General features: G+C 34.8%; 1 protein-coding gene across 1 annotated transcript; it reads left to right on the top strand.

Moving 5' to 3' along the window:
* Nucleotides 1-5,311: 5,311 nt before the first annotated feature.
* Nucleotides 5,312-11,564, top strand: LOC127699989 (uncharacterized). Its single transcript, XM_052203360.1, has one exon. The coding sequence runs from the start codon at nt 5,595-5,597 to the stop codon at nt 8,160-8,162; it is 2,568 nt and encodes an 855-aa protein (XP_052059320.1). The 5' UTR covers nt 5,312-5,594; the 3' UTR covers nt 8,163-11,564.
* The last annotated feature ends 8,305 nt before the right edge of the window (nt 11,565-19,869 follow it).

Genomic DNA, 19,869 nt, shown 5'->3' with positions numbered 1-19,869 from the left:
TGTTCAATTACTCCAAAATGATTTATCTAGTTTAGTGCAATGGGAACAGGACTGGAAAATGAATTTTAATCCTGAAAAATGTTATGTAATACATATATCTAAAAAAAACTTAACCGTTCTGCTTTTGATTATACATTACATAATAATGTATTAGAATCTGTTAGGACAGTAAATATTTGGTTGTAACTATAAGTCATGATCTTGACTGGGGTACACATATAAATAATAATACCTGTTAGGCCAATAAAACCTTAGACTTTCTTCGTAGAAATTTAAAAAAAAACTGCACACATAAGGTTAAAAACCTTGCGTACATATCACTTACCCGTCCAGTCGTCGAATACTTTCCCCTGTTTGGAATCCTTATAAAAAGCACCACATCACTCAGGTTGAGTAGATTCCGTGTAAATCAATCAGATCTGTCTATAAGGATTATAAAGACAGAACACCAGGTGCAGTTTCCGACATGATAAATTCTTTGCAATGGTACAGTTTACATAATAGAAGAAAACTAGAGGCTCTAAAGAGCCTGTGTCGCTCACCTTGGTCTAAGTGCATATTAAACAAAGGACACAGATGGATTCATGACAAAATTGTGTTTTGTTGATGGTGACTTGTTTGTAGATCTTACTTTACTGAACATTCTTGCTGCTTACAATTATCGCTATCCATAATGAACTTGGCCCAGTAGTTACAGTGGAAAATATTTTGTAAAAATTTACAAAAATTTACAAAATTTATGAAAATTGTAAAAAAATGACTATAAAGGGCAATAACTCCTTAAGGGGTTAATTGACAATTTTGGTCATGTTGACTTATTTGTAGATCTTACTTTGCTGTACATTATTGCTGTTTACAGTTTATCTCTATCTATAATAATATTCAAGATAATAACCAAAAGCTGCAAAATTTTCATAAAATAACCAATTCAGGGGCAGCAACCCAACAACGTGTTGCCTGATTGGTCTGAAAATTTCTTGACCTAATGAACAATTTTATCCTGTCAGATTTGCTCTAAATGCTTTGGTTTCAGAGATATGAGCCAAAAACTGCATTTTACTCTATGTACTATTTTTTAGCCATGTCGGCCATCTTGGTTTGCGGGCGGGGTCATCGGACACATTTTTTTAAACTAGATACCCTAATGATGATTGTGGACAAGTTTGGTTAAATTTGTCTGAGTACTTTCAGAGGAGAAGATTTTTGTAAAAGATTACAAAAATTTACGAAAAATGGTTAAAAATTGATTATAAAGGGCAATAACTCCTTAAGGAGTCAACTGACCATTTTGGTCAAGTTGACTTATTTGTAGATCTTACTTTGCTGATCATTATTGCTGTTTACAGTTTATCTTTATCTATAATAATATTCAAGATAATAACCAAAAACGGCAAAATTTCCTTAAAATTACCAATTCAGGGGCAGCAACCCAACAAGGGATTGTCAGACTCATCTGAAAATTTGAGGGCAGATACATCTTGACCTGATAAACAATTTAACCCCATGTCAGATTTGCTCTAAATGCTTTGGTTTCAGAGATATAAGCCAAAATCTACATTTTACCCCTATGTTCTATTTTTAGCCATGGCGGCCATCTTGGTTGGTTGGCCGGGTCACCGGACACATTTTTTAAACTAGATACCCTAATGATTGTGGCCAAGTTTGGTTTAATTTGGCAATGTAGTTTCAGAGGAGAAGATTTTTGTAAAAGTTAACGACGACGGACGACGACGACGGACGACGGACGACGGACGACGGACGCCAAGTGATGAGAAAAGCTCACTTGGCCCTTTGGGCCAGGTGAGCTAAAAAGCTAGATTAATAATGCTATATAAAATTAATTGGGGGTCAGTAGAAGTTCTAATGGACAATTTAATAAAATCTGATAGACGTACTAGGGGGCAACATAAATTTGGGCAAATTGCAACTATTATTGACTTCTACAAATATTCTTTTTATCCAAACACCATCTCTGACTGGAATTCAACACCTGAAACAAAAGGTATATCTGAAACCCTGGAATCCTTCAAAAGTGGCATATCTTCTCTAACATTTGAAGGATCCACACACCTTATCAAACCACCAAAGCAATTGTACATTATGTATATATGTTATTCAATAGACTATTGTATTTTATTGATTATAGAAATTTTAATTAAGGCCATATGTACATAGTACACAAGTTCCGGGAAGTTTTACACTCTTACTTAGGAGTCTACTTCCGTATTCGGAAGAATAAGAAATTTGCTTTTGCAAATAAATGATTGAAAATGGGGGGAAAAATGGGGGGGGGGGGGGGGGGGGGGTTTGAAAAAAAGTACTATATGAAAAATTAAATAGGCTTTGAACAAATGTGTACAAAAGTGAAAAATAAATTTTCGTGTGGCGAAAGAGAAAAAAATACATCCGTAAGGCAACAGATGAAAATAAATGATCAATAGTATATACCTTATTGATGCCGACGGACTTATTTTGCCTAATTATCCTTCTAAGATAAATGGTTCTCAATTAAGCAATTATAAATCTATATATGTTTGTGTCGGCTGCAAATAAACTTTGATTGCTTCCTAATAAAATTGAGAATGGAAATGGGGAATGCCTCAAAGAGACAACATCCCGACCAAAAAGCAGAAAACAGACCAAGGCCACCAATGGGTCTTCAACACAGCGAGAAAATCCCGCACCCGGAGGCGGGCTTCAGCTGTCCCCTAAACAATAAGTATTCTAGTTCATCGAAAATGGACGTCACACTAAACTCCGAAACATATAAATTAACCAAAACTAAAAATTCCTCACCTGGCCAGTAGGTATTATGTTATAAGCATTATTTGCTTTTTTGCTGAAGTGACTTCCTTCTATTCTGAATTGTCACCATTATCGCGAACTTTCTGTTTTCTTCTTGTTTGTATCAATCCCTTATATAGTGGGGTTATTAATGTCATAGTGTTCTACGGTAAATTTTAACGATTTAGAAATAAGGAGATACGTCATGATTGCAAATGATACAACTATCCACCAAAATCAAGTTGACGTGGATGTATGCAATTATAGGTCAATGTACGGTCTTCAACAATGAGCAAAACCCGTATCACATAGTCAACAACAAAATGTCCCGATATTACAAAATATGAAACATTTCTCACGAGAAAACCAACAGACTGATTTATGAAAAAAACAATCAACGAAAAACAAATACGACAAACTGCAAAAAAAAATCACTAAATAACAGGCTCCTGACTTGCAACATATTTTGTGAGCCCTCAAACCTCCCCAAACATGAGACAGCGACCATATAACAGCTCAACATAAGAAACTTTAAAAGGAGTTGAAAATGGCTAAAACCAACAGATTGGCACGTAGCACACAAAAACTAACATAAAAATAAAAGACACAAAGTACCAATCTAACAGTACTCACAGTCAATAAGAACAAGTCCAAAGCTAATTACAACTAATAGATCATATTCTCACAGACTTAAGTATCAATCAATACACATCCTATGAATTAAGTGTAAAGACGTCACGAACTGTCTAAGAAAAGCACGACCTTGTGCAGTTCCAAAATATAATAAGACGTCCAAGTGACTACATTTTTAAAAAGAAGATTATGCAAAGTATCAATAAGTTTAATGGGTCGTTTCTAAAATCACTACGGGCTCAATAAATATCTTTACCGTAAAATGAGGATGTAATACCCCTTTTTTCATAAGATTTTACAGGTATACAGCCTAACTGCCAAGCAAAAATCTTTGTATCTATGAAACAATTTAGTGCTATTAAGTAATTTGTGGTAACGAAATCCCTGACTTGATAATTTACCATAGTTATATATAGATTACGTTAATTGAAATCTAAAACTACAAACACGGATAAAGCGAACGAGTCGGGAAAAATACACACGATAAGAAGGGAACAAAGGAACATCTCCACCTAAAAAGAGAAAACGAAAATTATCTCTTTTGTCATAAATTTTTAATAGAGCTTACCGTGTGAAGGTTTTTTTTGTAGCTTATTGTGTCTCTTGTAATTTTGTCTACTTGAAAAATATTCTTTTTTTACGCTTATTTGTTTTCTGTTACCGATGTTTTGTTTGAGTGTTCTATAGGCGATGAAGATAGTTGAGTTTACTAGTAATCAACATTTATTCCAGTTACTGTGTGTGTTGTGAAGCTCAAGTTTTTCTAACACCGCGATTCTTGAACGAGAATGTCTAGGAGTCTAGAATAACAGATTTGAACATCTGATGATATATTACTGAATTATATGCATACACTCCCCCCCCCCCCCCCCCCCTTATAATTTGTGTTCCCTATTGCAATTGAAATGTGTATGCTATCTACATCGCAAGTTTTTGTCTGATATTCTGGTAGTCTTTGCAATTCAATGAATTTTGCAATTGTATACAGCAGTAATATCAATAATAATTTGAAAAGATTTTCGTTTTTTTTTTTATTATTTTTGTGTAAACGTCCGAATTGTTTTATTCATCGGATTGTTTGTTTTCCTTTGAGGAATAAACAAGAGGCTATAAGGAGCTTGGATCGATCACCCGGTTAATATAGGCCAATTTGATTTATGTAATGCATCAGATGCGCATTTCGACGATAAATGTCTCTTCAGCGATCCTCGAGGCTAAAATATTTTTAAATCCTAAACCTAATACAAACATAATATAAACGTTGAAGAGCAGATGTTGATATGTGTAACCTATTGCTTCTGCAATACCGGCAGACGGTAACAGGGCGTGATGCATTGTCATGGTGTATATCATTCAACTGTACACTTCTGACTTAAAATGTTCAAGACTAGATATCAGAAAGACGCACAGATTCAACATACATTAAGAAGATTTACATTGACTGTACCAGTATTAAGTCATTCTGGAGTATATCTGAATCCCTTGCTCGTTCACTCACAGAATGATATTTTATTTTTTTTTATATCTCGTAGCCAATGCTCCTTTAAAACCTCAAACTTTATACTATGTATCTTTTGGGTCATTCATCCCTACTTTGTTCGAACTTGGTTCAGCAGTTTCAGAAAATATCTTTGAAAATTTGTTAGACGGACGACGGACGAGCGATGACAATAGCCAACGTGGTCTTATGGCCAGGTGAGATAAAAATAATATGATTTCGAATTTGACGCTGTATGTTGTCGTTGTGTGAAATTACATTGGTATTAAGATTTATTGTAGAAGGTTTTCATAATACAATATATTTCATTGGCTAAAAATTTCTGCATTAACCAATCCAGAGCATTTTTTCTGTCCGTTTTTAGAATATTTTACTTGCACAGGTAAATATGTTTACAACACCTGTACATGTGCATGTACTACTACAGTGTAAATTTGTTGTTTCAATAGAAAAAATAATGTACACAACAGACTAAATTAGTGTGAAAGTTATGATCAGATGTATTTATTTACGACTATAAAGCTGTAGAAAAAAATAGTGATATGATTAAAAATCGATTGCACATATATCGGCAAATAAATCAATGACTCTAAGATAGTCAACAGCTGAGACATGTAAAAAGCAGTTCAATATCTACTATGATTAATAACAATTGGAATACCTGGATCGTTACTATAAGATGTCATTACGTATAAGATTGCTGTTTAATTTTCCAACGTATAAAGTGCTCGCTGTTTCCATTATTTCTATAATTGTTGGAGTAGCTAGTATATCCCTCTCTGTAATTGGACTTGTTAATCAAATATGGGGACATTATGTTGCTACCGGGATATGGAGCGGTTCTGTGATTGCAATCTCTGGATTCTTTGGAATAGCTTCCGCACAAACAAGAGGAGTATGTGTTGTAAAGACATTTATGATGTTCTCTGTGTTTTCCTGTCTGGCTTCGTTCGGTGTGATAGCCTTGTCCGTTGGCGGACTTATATATGACAGTAAATTTTATCTTGAAACAGTCTACCGCCACCCGAATACTCGACTAATTCACGGTATGTTACTAGGAACAGGAACATTACAAACTATTTTATCACTTATCTGTTCAATAATTTGTATCAAACACGTCTGTTGTCGCCCGAAGCCTAAACACCCTCCTGCATCGACCGAAGAGGGACAAATCAGGGACGAATTTCGTAGGGGTACTGACAGAGGAAGCCAATCAAGCTCTGCTCCTTTAATGTCACAATCTAAAAAAAGACGTAAGCAGAAGTCAGGTGGTGGTGTATATGTCTCTGGTGATCACCCATCCACTTCCGGTGAACATTTGGATTCTGCTGAGCATCATTCCAAAGAAAGGAAAAGAGATGATAAAAAGCGAAACAAGGGTCTTAAGTCTTCGGAAAGAAGTAACAATCATCCGACAGAGGGTGACAGGCAATATTCGTCAGATAGAGAAAGACGTCATTCATCAGAGAGAGAAAGACATCACTCATCAGACAGAGAACGACGTCATTCGTCAGATAAAGACAGACGAGAAAGAAGTCAACGAGCCTCTGTTCGACAACATAGTCCTGATAGGTATGCGAATAAACCAGATACAAACGAAGAATTAGTAAGTGAAGGCATAGTAGAACAAGCGTGTGCCGCTGTAGTTACCGCTAATCGCGAATGTCTTGCTAACAACGGTGAAAGTTTTGAGCTAATTAGTAACGACATGGATGGCTTGCCTCCATACGAGGAAGTTATAAGGGACGATGGAATACAGGATTCTTTTATCCCAATTTCAATAACGGATGCAGACTTCGAAGGTCGCGAATGCATTTCCTTGTCTTCACATGGCAATGTTTCACCTTCGAAAGAATTCACCGAAGTTAAGCAGGTAGATGCGGAACAGGAGGCGCTACTTTGTCTATCGGCCGCATTACAGTCACCGGTAATCTCGAACAATTCAGGAATCTCGGATCTTCTTTCGGATCATATAATCAACGGATGCAACTTGAGCAGTTTGTCCGAGAATAGCATCATGGGATCAGATAATGTTAACAGGTTATCGACTGAATTGGTTATTCAGGATGAATTAGACAACGAAGAAGATAACGAAAATGATAAACAAGGTTTGTCATTTACAGAAAAACAAGCGTTATTGCAGAAATACCATACTGTTGATCCAGATCCTCAAGGTGTTATGTATAAAGAATTTTCTCGTGGTTCCGATTTTATAAAAGAAACTATTGTCACAAAGCCAAAAAGATCTAAAAGTTTTCAACAAACTCGGGAGCGTGATTTTGCCCGAGGAAAATCCGTATCTACCCGACAGCTTAGTTGCGATACGGAAAAGAGTAACGATTGTTCTGATAAGCCTGACAGTTTTAGATCTGCCAGTAAAAGTTTTTCAAGAACCTCCTCGGTACCTGGGAAACCTCCACCAAAACCTCCAAGAACAAGTTCATTGAGACAACACAATATAGAAAGCAAAGAGAGGCCTAAAAGTGCTACATTACCATATTCTCAGTTTGCAATAATGAAAATCCTTGATGAAGGAAAAACTGACACTACTGAAATCAAACAAACTGTAAACACCGTTGCCAAGGTGTCAGAACCTACAAGGGAGGAATTTTTGGAGATCAAAACATTTGATATTAGCAAAATCCAACCCCCGAAATTCCGTTACCCTCGTGCAAAACTCACAGACGAAACTTTTAAAGAACCAATAAATACTAACTCTGAGGTGAAGTCTACAAATCCTCGGATGGAAATCTCAAAACAATTCTCTGTGAAAAACGAACATGGAACCAAAGAACATTCATATAATTTCCCCAAACCAACATACACGGTTGCTTCTACACCATATTTGTCGAGTTTAAATAAGAATACGAACTCTAAAGATGACGATGAACAACATCCGTATACGAGCAAGAATAAAGACCGAGAATCACTGAATTTATCATTATCAACTTCATCAAACGTTAACGCCATGGAAACTCTGAAATCCCCCTTAAAATCACCTACAGACTATAGTGCAGTACCTCTCAAAGAGATATTGTTGAAAGGACAAAGTACAAGTAGAAACATAAAACGTCCTTCAAACGAAGGAGAACTGTCCAGTACCTCAGATGCAAGTTCAGAAGAGTCGTCTGTTCATGAAGTAGCAGACGATAACGCAGCACGTGCGGATTTAAATCATGAACATGATCGTGACAGTCAGAATTTGTCGGACACGGAAGGTAAACCAATGTATAGTTTCTTATTATGATTTTCTTATAGTTTTATGCAATTCTACAAACTAAATGAGAAAAAAAATTTTTGCAATGGTTTATTGTCTTCTATAATCTTTATTTTTAATTCTCTTAGTTATAGACAATTAAAATTAGCAGTCACCAGTGCATAGTATGTGAGCAATGACTTTTAAAGGCTTTCATTGTTATCTTGTTCCTCTACATTTGAAATGATAATCATATACATGTACCCTTACCAGTTCTGGTGAAAACCTGGTAATATTTCCTACGTGTCACCCCCGTCTTCTTACTCCGACTGATTTTCTTAAATTATGTGTTTTGGTTCAATTTTCAAAGTTGATATGATATTAGTTGTCATTGGCTTTGAACTAGCTGTCAGTAACTGCAAGTACTCTCAGATCTGTACTTCGTGTCTTTTTGTTGTTCGTCTGTCCCACTTCAGGTTAAAGTTTTTGGTCAAGGTAGTTTTTGATGAAGTTGAAGTCGAATCAACTTGAAACTTAGTACACATGTTCCCTATGGTATGATCTTTATAATTTTAATGCCAAATTAGAGTTTTGACCCCAATTTCACGGTCCACTGAACATAGACAATGATAGTGCGAGTGGGGCATCCGTGTACTATGGACACATTCTTGTTATAGTTTGTTCTTATGATGTACTGTTACACCACTGTCCCAGGCTAGGGGGAGAGTTGGGCGCCCGCTAACATGTTTAACCCCGCCACATTCTGTATGTGCCTGTCCCAAGTCAGGAGCCTGTAATTCAGTGGTTGTCGTTTGTTGCTGTGTTACATATTTGTTTTTCGTTCATTATTTTGTACATAAATTAGGCCGTTAGTTTTCTCGTTTAAATTGTTTTACATTTATCATTTCGGGGCCTTTTATAGCTAACTATGCGGTATGGGCTTTGCTCATTGTTGAAGGCCGTACGGTGACCTATAGTTGTTAATATCTGTGTCATTTGGTCTCTTGTGGAGAGTTGTCTCATTGGCAATCACACCACATCTTCTTTTTTATATGATATTCATAATAATTCCCTTATATCGTACAACACAACTTTGTGACAGTTTGGTCACATTGACCTATATCATATGCTTTAGTATCTTCTTTTGATTAAGTTTACACATTTAGTTTTATTTCTCAGACACAATGATGATTACTGGTATTATAGATGGATATTACCTCGACCATATTATCGATTAGCCTATCATGTTTTGCATTGGTCTTGTCATTTTCCCGAAACTCTATGTCATTTTGTTATAAAGTTTTAAAAATCCAAGAATAAGCCAGTCAAAACTTATACGTCCATCGTTAAATGTAAAGCAGTTTATGTTGTAGTGTACATATATAGAGCAACGGCCATTGCGAAATAAGCCAGTAGACATGGTTACATCGGTTTTTAGACTCGAACTATTTCTGCTGGCTTGTCATTTATGCTTTTTATAGACTGGAACTTGATTTTTTTTAATGTTTTTGATTCTATAGGGATATGATTGAAGAAGATGTGCTTGTCTTAGAACAAACATTATTGCGCACTACGTATACAGATGTATAATATATATATTTTTTAATGACATGTCATTCACAGGGTAATTTAAAATCACTTTGTAGTATTCTTTCAATCATGCTTATAATGTCTTTATTACATGTTCCCATTTTAGTAAGGATAAACATTATGATACTGGAATTGTCTGTGTCGCGCAAATTATATAATTATATAAATTAACACGAAGTTATTGGAATGGGGATTGGTTAACGATTTTTGGATATGGACAATTCTTCTTTTTCAATTCTTAAATATTATTAGTTCATTTCCTAACTTCATTTAGAGACTTGATACATAATTTTATAAGTGAATTTTAATTCAATGCCGTTTTCGTGAAGTACAGTAGCAGTTTTATTTCAACTTGACGCAAGTCCGTCCGTATATATACGCCCCTTTTCGGTAATATTTCATAGGTATTTCACGACTTCTGTCATCAAGCGTGGTACAACGCCATTAAGCAGCCTGTGAGTCACAAAGACCTTATATTTAACACTTAAATGACTCAGTGTATGATGTTTTGTGTTCATGTTTGTTCTCCGAAACCTTTAATAGGGTTTACAAGATATTTTACTATTGCAATTTTTTTTGCGAAAAACATGACTTATCAGCAAAATTTTGGTCTCTATGACCTACGTTTTACTCTGAAGAACTTTGGTGAAGTTTTACGTACAAATGTACAATAATTATCGAATATTTCTATAATATAGTACAATTGTTTAGTGCAACTGTTAAGCAACACTTGAGTCACTTTGACCTACATTTCAGATTTAAATGACCTTGGTTAGGATTGTATTTACATGTAAAACTATGTCTATTTTCCAGAAACAAATATTATTAGTAATCAGTAGACTAATCATCACTGCAACCTTTTGGTATAGTAAATAGTAAAATTATAGTCAGCAAATTGTTGGTCAGTTTTACCATGTTTCCTAATATTTTTTTCTTCATTTTTTAGTCTTGTTCATTTGTTCATTTCAAAAACCTACACTTGTGTATTTATGTATTTATTTGTATTATGTATGTACGTGCTATTCTTGACCTTTGTTTTTTTGCTGCTCAATGAAAGATCTGTTACATTACCCATTTCTTTTGTAACTTCAGAACTTGGTTATTTTTATAACATAATTGCATGATATTATTAGGTGAAGGTAATTTCATTTTGCAAGGACGATTTCATTTTCCAAATCTGTTGAATATACCGTGTTTGGTCAGCTCGGTCAAGTTATTTAAGGACTTCAATACCGAGTCAACCTATCATTATTTGTAAAAGATAAGTTGCAAATGTGTTTATTTAATTATTATTATCTAATAAGCTGGTTTATTTAATTTCTCACTAATCAGACCAATATTGCTTACATAGAAAAACCCAAGAATTTCAAATATACTGATTACCTATTTTTTATATATATAATTTTTATTTATTTAGTTTAGTTGTGCAATAGCGTATAAGCCGGAGGGGCAAGGAGGGCTTTCAAGAGAATGTGTGGGGAGAGTAAACTATGTTTTTGCCCCTATCACTTGTTTGCAAAATGAAATAATGAGTAATGCAGAAAACACAACATAATTGAGTAAACAAATATTTGGTGATCATATTTAGCAAACATTTGCATTAGAGTTCAGTGAGACGAGTTTCTTAGAATATTAGTATAGTGATAACCCCCTTCTTAAGAATAAAACCCCAACAACAACAAAACCATTTACACCGACAAATCAACATCAACTGTGGTTTTTAATTGACACACTGTCATTATATTGTTATTTTCACTAGCATATATCTGTTGTAATTTTTGCTTGATATCACGTTCTGTTTATTGTTATAAGGTGCTATCTTTTTGTTAACAATGCAACCCTAATAAATATTTATGAAATGTTTGTTGTGTTGTTTTGTCTTGATTATTACCCCTCCTTGAAAAGTGTGGAGTATGGAAAAGAGTTAGAAGATACAAAGTGGGTAATGAAAGACAAAATATAAACATCACTTTGACCAAAAGGTAAAAGAAAAAACGATAAACAAGTTTAGAACAAAAACGTCACGCAAAAACATAAAATTGAGCAATAGGAACCCCAATACAATCAGAAATGAACTCTAGTGCTTTTGTGAAGGACAAGCAGTTGCTCCTCTTCTATAAAGATCTTCACACGTTTTTACAATGGGTCTCTATAAATGTTTGACTGAAGTGCGACTTGACAGTCATCTTGGATGTAAAATCGCAACAAAATCAAACGTTTTGTAGAGTGATAAACGGACCAAGTAAAGTAACATACCCTTTTACTTCAGCAATTTTAGGTATAGTGGTTCGAGAGAACGAAAAAGATATCTTGGAGAAACGCGTAATATTTTAGCAATGCATGGTAGTTTTTGTCTCGCCTGCGACAAAAGTCGCAGTATGCGAGACATAGGTATTACTATCCGGCGGCGGTGGTGGCGTAAACTATTTGTATAAAGCTTTATATTTCAGATGGTAGAAGACCTGGATGTTTCATATCTTGTATGCAGATACCTTATGTTACGAAGTTTCCGTCGATCATATGTCCATTGTCCTTTATCTCATTTTCATGGTTCAGCGACTGCTTGAAAAAAAAATTGAGTTTTTTTGTCATGTGAATTTCTCACTTATTATGAGTAATATGATAACTATATTTGGTATATTGGTTCCTTGAAACGTCTACATGTCCGTCAGATAGAGTTAACCTGACCTCGACCTCGACCTCATTTAATGGACCAGTGATCAAGGTTAAAGTTACGTGATTAGGTCCGTTTCTCAAATACTATAAGCAGTATGTCAACTATATTTGGTGTATAGAATGATTGTAATGGGCACATGTCAGTCTGGCAGGTTTCATCAGACCTTGATCTCATTTTCATGGTTTATTTGTCAATGTTGAGTTTTTGTGTTTTTGTCTGTTTTTCAAGTACTATAAGCAAAGTGAAGTATATTTGGTGTATGGAAAGATTGTAAGGTGTACATGTCTGTCTGGAAGGTATCATCTGACCTTGACCCCATTTTTATGGTTCATTGGTCAATGTTAAGTTTTTGTGTTTTGGTCTGTTTTTCAAATACTAATAGCAATAGGTCGGCTATATTTGGTGTATGGAATAATTGTAAGGTGCACATGTCTGTCTGACCTTGACCTCATATTTATGATTCATTGGTCAATGTTAAGTTTTTGTTTTTTGATCTGTTTTTCAATTAGCATACGCAATAGATCAACTATATTTGGTGTATAAAAAAAGTTGTAAGGTATATATGTCTGTTTGACACAATTTATTTAACCTTGACCTAACTGTCATAGATTTTTTAAAATGTTAAGTTTCTGTACTGCTTTTAGTAAAACCTTTTATCTTTAAGACTTTCAACATAAAATCAATGGTCAGTAAAGCAGGTGAGACATTTCAGCGTGTGCACTCTTGTTAACCTATGTAGAAAAATAAAGGGTTTTCAAAATTGCTTTTGGCCAGCCGTATTTAGTCGGTGTAATCCCATATTTCTATTGCTGAATGTTTATATATGTAGACGATTGATTATAACGCATTGCGAAATTTTTGCTACAGGAAAATTGATGTCTATGTATAGGGAATATGATACGATGATTTGAAGGTCGACATTTTGTTCCCGAGGCTTACTAATACTTTATCAGATCAAAAGATTCGGTGTTGTTCAAGTATGTTATTTTTCCTTTCTCACTTAAAGTTTGTGTTCATGTTTCTAATTTTATCTATAATTTACCAACTCTATCCGGGAAGAAATGGATGCTCTATAAAACCTACATGGTGTCGGTCCATATTAAAAATGATAAAGATGTGCTATCATTGCCAGTGAGACAACTCTCCACAAGAGACCAAATGACACAGAAATTAACAAATTAACAACTATAGGTCATCGTACAGCCTTCAACAATTAGCAAAGCCCATACCGCATAACGGCCTAATTTATGTACAAAATAATGAACGAAAAACAAATATGTAACACAGCAACAAACGACAACCACTGAATTACAGGCTCCTGACTTGGGACAGGCACATACAGAATGTGACGGAGTTAAACTAGTTTAAGGCGCCAACCCTCCCTCTAACCTGGGACAGTGGTGTAACAGTACAACATAAGAACAAACTATAAAAATCATTTGAAAAAGGCTTAACTCATCAGATGGATACAAATAGAAATACATCTTACCAAAACACAGAGTGGACGTGGCAGGGTACTTATATATCCCAACAACAAAAAGACACTAAGTACAGATCTGAGAATACTCGAAGTTACTGACAGCTAGTTCAAAGCCAATAACAACTAATTAAAAAAAATCATGCATCTAAGACTAAAATATCAATCAGTACATATCCAACATCCAATGGATTTAGTGTAAACATGACCTTGTGCAATGCCAAGATAGAGGTATCGACAGATTGTAGAGCCATGCATGTGCATAAGTATATAAAAATAATATTTAGTTTGATTTTAATTTACTGATAACAAAATCAATATTAATATTGTATGCTTTTATTCTGATAGTTGATGACAACGAAATTGATAGTTAGCTCTAGCGGTTTTGTATATTTGGGATATTGTATCATACACACCTCCCCAATATCTGTTCAATAAGTCATAGATATCTTCTTATTTATATAAACAAGTCTAAATTGAAAACAACGTTCAAACCTATGATTGCGTTGGATAAAAACCGCAATTTTTATATGTGTGCATGCAAAACAAATTCCTTGGTAGAGGGGTCTAAATACAACACAAACAACATTTTCCAAAAGACCAAAAATGTGAAAAAGTATATTTTAACATAATTATATATATATATATATATATATGGTAAATTATATGGCCTTCCAAATACCGTTTCGATTCCTAACATCACTGAAGAGACATTTATCGTCGAAATCCGGATATGGTGTACAAATTTTTGCACCTTATGTTTGCGGTATACCATCTTTTCCGCAAGTTTATTGTTTTCTGTTTGGTATATTATTAATAAATTAAGATCCATTTTTACATCTGGTGATCTGTTTATTTGGCAATCGCCATGGCAGTCAGCAGGGTTTAAGAACATCCGTTGTTCGACCTGCTAGTCAAATGCGTTTTGTTAAAATATACTTTTTCACTCATTTGGTCTTTTGGAAAATGTTGTTTGTGCTGTATTTAGACCCCTCTACCAAGAAATTTGTTTTGCATGCACACGTATAAAAATTGCGGTTTTTATCCAACGCAATCATAGGTTTGAACGTTGTTTTCAATTTAGACTTGTATATATATATATATATATATTATTAACCTCATCAATGGTACGATCGTTGGCCTGATCAACTATAAATCTTACCCCCTCTCCGTTAGACTCGCAGTGTTTATGGTTAAGATCACGAACTGTTAACTCGGGAGTTATAATTATATGTGGGATGATAATGTATAACAGCGGGCTGCGGACTCTGTCGATTTTATAAAGCAGACTTCTTGGTCAATATGTACCTACAATTTGCCTCCGATGAACGTTGAACAGAACTATTATTCAGTCTGAATATAAAACTTCCATGATTCATGCAAAAATACTCTTGTATGCAGCGGAATAATTGCATCAAAACCTGGCTAACTAAAGAATTTTTTAAAGGTATTTTATGATAACAAAAATACCGAACTCCAAAGAAAATTCAAAACGGAAAGTCCCTAAACAAATGGCAAAATCAAAAGCTCAAACACATCAAACGAATGGAAAACAACTGTCATATTCCTGACTTTGTACGGACATTTCCTTATGTAGAAAATGGTGGAATAAACCTGGTTTTATAGCTAGCTAAACCTCTTACTTGTATGACAGTCGCGTAAAATTCCATTATATTGACAACAATGTGTGAGCGAAACAAACAGACATAATAGGTAAAAATGTCAAGGTGGGAAATATGGCCTCAGATTTTCGGACACATTTCAGAATAATTTTCGGCATTAAACAAGACAAAGCACTTGGGACATGAGCTTCTGTTTGTTTAGTTCGATAATCACAGTTTTATGCTTAGTTTACAACATTTTACCTTGATTTGTCTTAGATAACCTGACAATCATTGTCTTCCAAGACGCGTAATAATATTTCTAATAGCATAAACCATAAACTTAAAATATTTATTTAAAGTCGGGTATACATTAACAGTATAATATAAGCTCTGTAGAGCTTTCAACCGACATACATATGATAAACACTAGACATGAAATAAAAAGCATATCATGTATAGCATAAACATTACTAGCAAAGCACAGCAAACTATAGTAAACAATAAGCAATGCATAGTATATTAAAGCAAACAGAATGCAGACAATCTGTCGTTCATGAAATAACTAATAAGCACTAAAAGCATGTAAAGCATTTACACCAAGTTTAACAGGTATAGAACAAAATTATAATAGCCAGAGTATAGGTAAATATAAGTTCAAGCATTACATTCACTCGTAAACATGTCTCCAATCATGATCTGCTTTAATTGCATTCTGTTAAACTTTGACATTTCATTGTAGTAGAATAATTCCTTTATTTCGAACCCAAGGATTGAGTTGGGTATAGAAATTCAAATACTGTATTTCCGGGACTTCTTTCATCTGGTAGTACTATGACTTAAAACCATAGCAAAAGTAGGGTGCGCGTGAGGGATGTATGAATACGCAGGTATATCGATCCGGTTAGAATGGGGCGTTAAATCATATGCCACGTGTAGGGTGAATGCCACTCTCTCTGCACGTTGAAGAACCCTTGCACTGATGTGTCTGTAAGTGGCCTGTTGAAAGGCAAATCTTCTGTCTATCCCACATGCCCTCATTTTCAGTGACACTTCAAATACCCGGTTAGCCTACTTGCAAAGCCTACCTATTGTTTTCATTGTTTATATGTTCCCATCCTGAATATGCATAAAATTATTGTCACGTGACATTAAGCAACGACGATCAATCTATTTTGTTATTTTCATTTCATTGATAAGTGATCAAGGTTAAGTTAACGTAGTCAAGTCCGTATCTCAGTACTATAATTAATAGGTTATATATTATATATATAATATATTTGGTGTATGTAATGCTTGTACGGTGCACAAGTCCGGCTGGCAAGTTTGACCTTGACCTCATTTTCATGGTTCAGTGGACAATGTTTAGTGTTTGTGGTCTTGTCAATTCCCAGATACTATGAGTTATAGGGCTTCTATGTTTGGTGTATGAAATGATTGTAAGGTGTACATGTCTAACTTGCAGATTTCATCTGACCTTGACCTCATTTTCATGGTTCATTGGACAATGTTAAGTTTTCGTGGTTTTGTCATTTTAGCAGATACTATGAGCAACAGGTCAACTATATTTGGTGTGTGGAATAAATGTAAGGTGTACATGTCTGTCTGGCTGGGTTCTTATGACCTTGACCCTTTTTCATGGTTCATTGGTCAATGATAAGATTTTGTGGTTTGGTCTGTTTTCTATGTACTATTAGCAATAGGACCACTATATTTGGTGTATAGAATGATTTTAAGGTGTACATGTCTGTCGGCCAAGGTTCATCTGACCTTGAACTCATTTTCATGGATCATTGATAATGTTAAGTTTATGGTATACCTGTAAAAAAACCTTAATATTACAGACTTTTAACAAAAATTCAATCATAAGTAAAGCAGACGAGACATTTCAGCGTATTTGCTCTTGTTTCATTGTGGGTTTTACTTTTAGGACATATTGCTGTATATTTTCATACACAGGGTATTGCAGATAGTGTACTGTACATGGGGATAGCTGAAGCAATAAACAAAGGATAACCAAATTATTAAAGGTCAGATGTTTTTTTATAGTTTCAATCCAATTTTTGATCAATTATTGTTTATAAAAGCATAATTATTTCAGTAAACCTTCTATTCACTTAAATTTTGAAACACAATTTTAACACTGGTAAAAAAATTGTGAATTGTTGAAGCTGAACATAATCTAACTGAAAGGATCAGGATGAAGTGCAATAAATTAAAATTCCTAGCTTTTTATGTTATACTTTGTTTAATTCTTATTTTTGTATGACAGGTTCCTTTGTTATTGGTAAAACTCAAATCAACACTCAATAGTTGACATCATATACAGAAATAAGTTAATTAACTGTACGCATGAATGTAAAGTATAAGCCTTTGCTTCATACACTAGTTATATAATTGTCTCCTGTCGTTTTGTGCTTTACAGTTGGATCATACTGGAGGAAACATGGATCATTCCTGGGAACATTATACTTATGCATTATGTCCCAGCTCATACTGAAGGAACATGGATCATACTAAATGAAACTTGAAAACATGGATAATACTGAAAGAATCTTGGATCATACTAAAAGTATCTTGGATCATACTGAAGGAATCTTGGATCATACCAAAGGAAACTTGGATCATACTGAAAGAATCTTGGATCATACTGAAGAAAACTTGGATCATACCAAAGGAAACTTGGATCATACTGAAGGAAACTTGGATCACACTGAAGAAAGCATGGATCAAACTGAAGGAAACTTGGATCATACTGAAAAAAAAACTTGGATCATACCAAAGAAAACTTGGATCATACTGAAGGAAACTTGGATCACACTGAAGAAAGCATGGACCACACTGAAGGAAACACGGATCGCACTGTAGGACACATGGATCATACTGAAGGAAACTTGGATCACACTGAAGAAAGCATGGATAAAACTGAAGGAAACATGGATCATACTAAAGGAAACTTTGAAACATGGATCATACTGAAGAAAACATGGATAATACTTAAGGAAACTTGGATCATACTGGAGAAACTTGGATCATCCTGAAGGAAACTTGGATGATACCAAAGGAAACTTGGATCATACAGAGGGAATCTTGGATCATACTCGAAAACTTGGATCACACTGGAGGAAACTTGGATCATACTTAAGGACACTTGGATCATACTGAAGGAAATTTGGATATACTAAAAAGGAAACTTGGATCATACTGTAGGAAACATGGATCACACTGACAAAATCTTGGATCACACTGAAGAAAAGATGGATCATACTCATGGAAACTTGGATCACACTGAAGAAACTTTGATCATACTAAAGGACACATAGATCATACTGAAGGAAGCATGGATCAAACTGAAGAAAACACAGATCACACTGTAGGAAACTGAAACATGGATCATACTGAAGGAAACTTGGATCACACTGAAGAAAGCATGGATAACTGAAGGAAACATGGATCATACTGAAGGAAACTTTGAAAAATAGATCATACTGAAGGAAACATGGATAATACTTAAGGAAACTTGGATCATACTGTAAGAAACTTGGATCATCAAGAAGGAAACTTGGATGATACCAAAGGAAACTTGGATCATACCGAGGGAAACTTAGATCATACTCATGAAAACTTGGATCACACTGGAGGAAACTTGGATCATACTGAAGGACACTAGGATCATACTGAAGGAAACCTTTACCATACTAAAGAAAACGTTGATCATACTCATGAAAACTTGGATCACACTGGAGGAAACTTGGATTATACTGAAGGAAATTTGGATCATACTAAATGAAACCTTGATCATACTAAGGGAAACTTTGATCATACTCATGAAAACTTGGATCACACTGGATGAAACTTTGATCATACTGAAGGACACTTTGATCGTACTGAAGGAAACATGGATCATACTAAAGGAAACATGGAATGTACTGAAGGAAAAATGGATCATACTAAAGGACACTTGGATCAGACTAAAGAAACTTCGATCTTACTGAAGAAACATGTATCATAATGAAGGAAATTTGGGTCACACTGAAGGAAACTTGGATCAGAACTAAAGGAAACGTGGATCATACTGAAGGAAACATGGATCATACTGGAGGAAACTTGGATCATACTGAAGGACACTTGGATCATACTGAAGGAAATTTGGATCATACTAAATGAAACCTTGATCATACTAAAGGAAAATTTGATCATACTAAAGGAAACTTGGATCATACTGAAGGACACTGGGATCATACTGAAGAAAACTTGGATTATACTGAAGAAAACTTGGATTATACCAAAAGGAAACTTGGATGAAGGACACTTGGATCATACTGAAGGAAACTTGAATCATACTGAAGGAAACATGGATCACACTGAAGGAAACTTGGATTACACTGAAGAAAAGATTGATCATACTCATGG

This window comes from Mytilus californianus, unplaced genomic scaffold, assembly GCF_021869535.1.
Source record: "Mytilus californianus isolate M0D057914Y unplaced genomic scaffold, xbMytCali1.0.p SCAF_46, whole genome shotgun sequence".
NCBI lineage: Eukaryota > Metazoa > Mollusca > Bivalvia > Mytilida > Mytilidae > Mytilus > Mytilus californianus.
The sequence above is the reverse complement of the archived record's forward strand: the minus strand, read 5'-3'. Positions and strand labels throughout refer to the sequence as shown.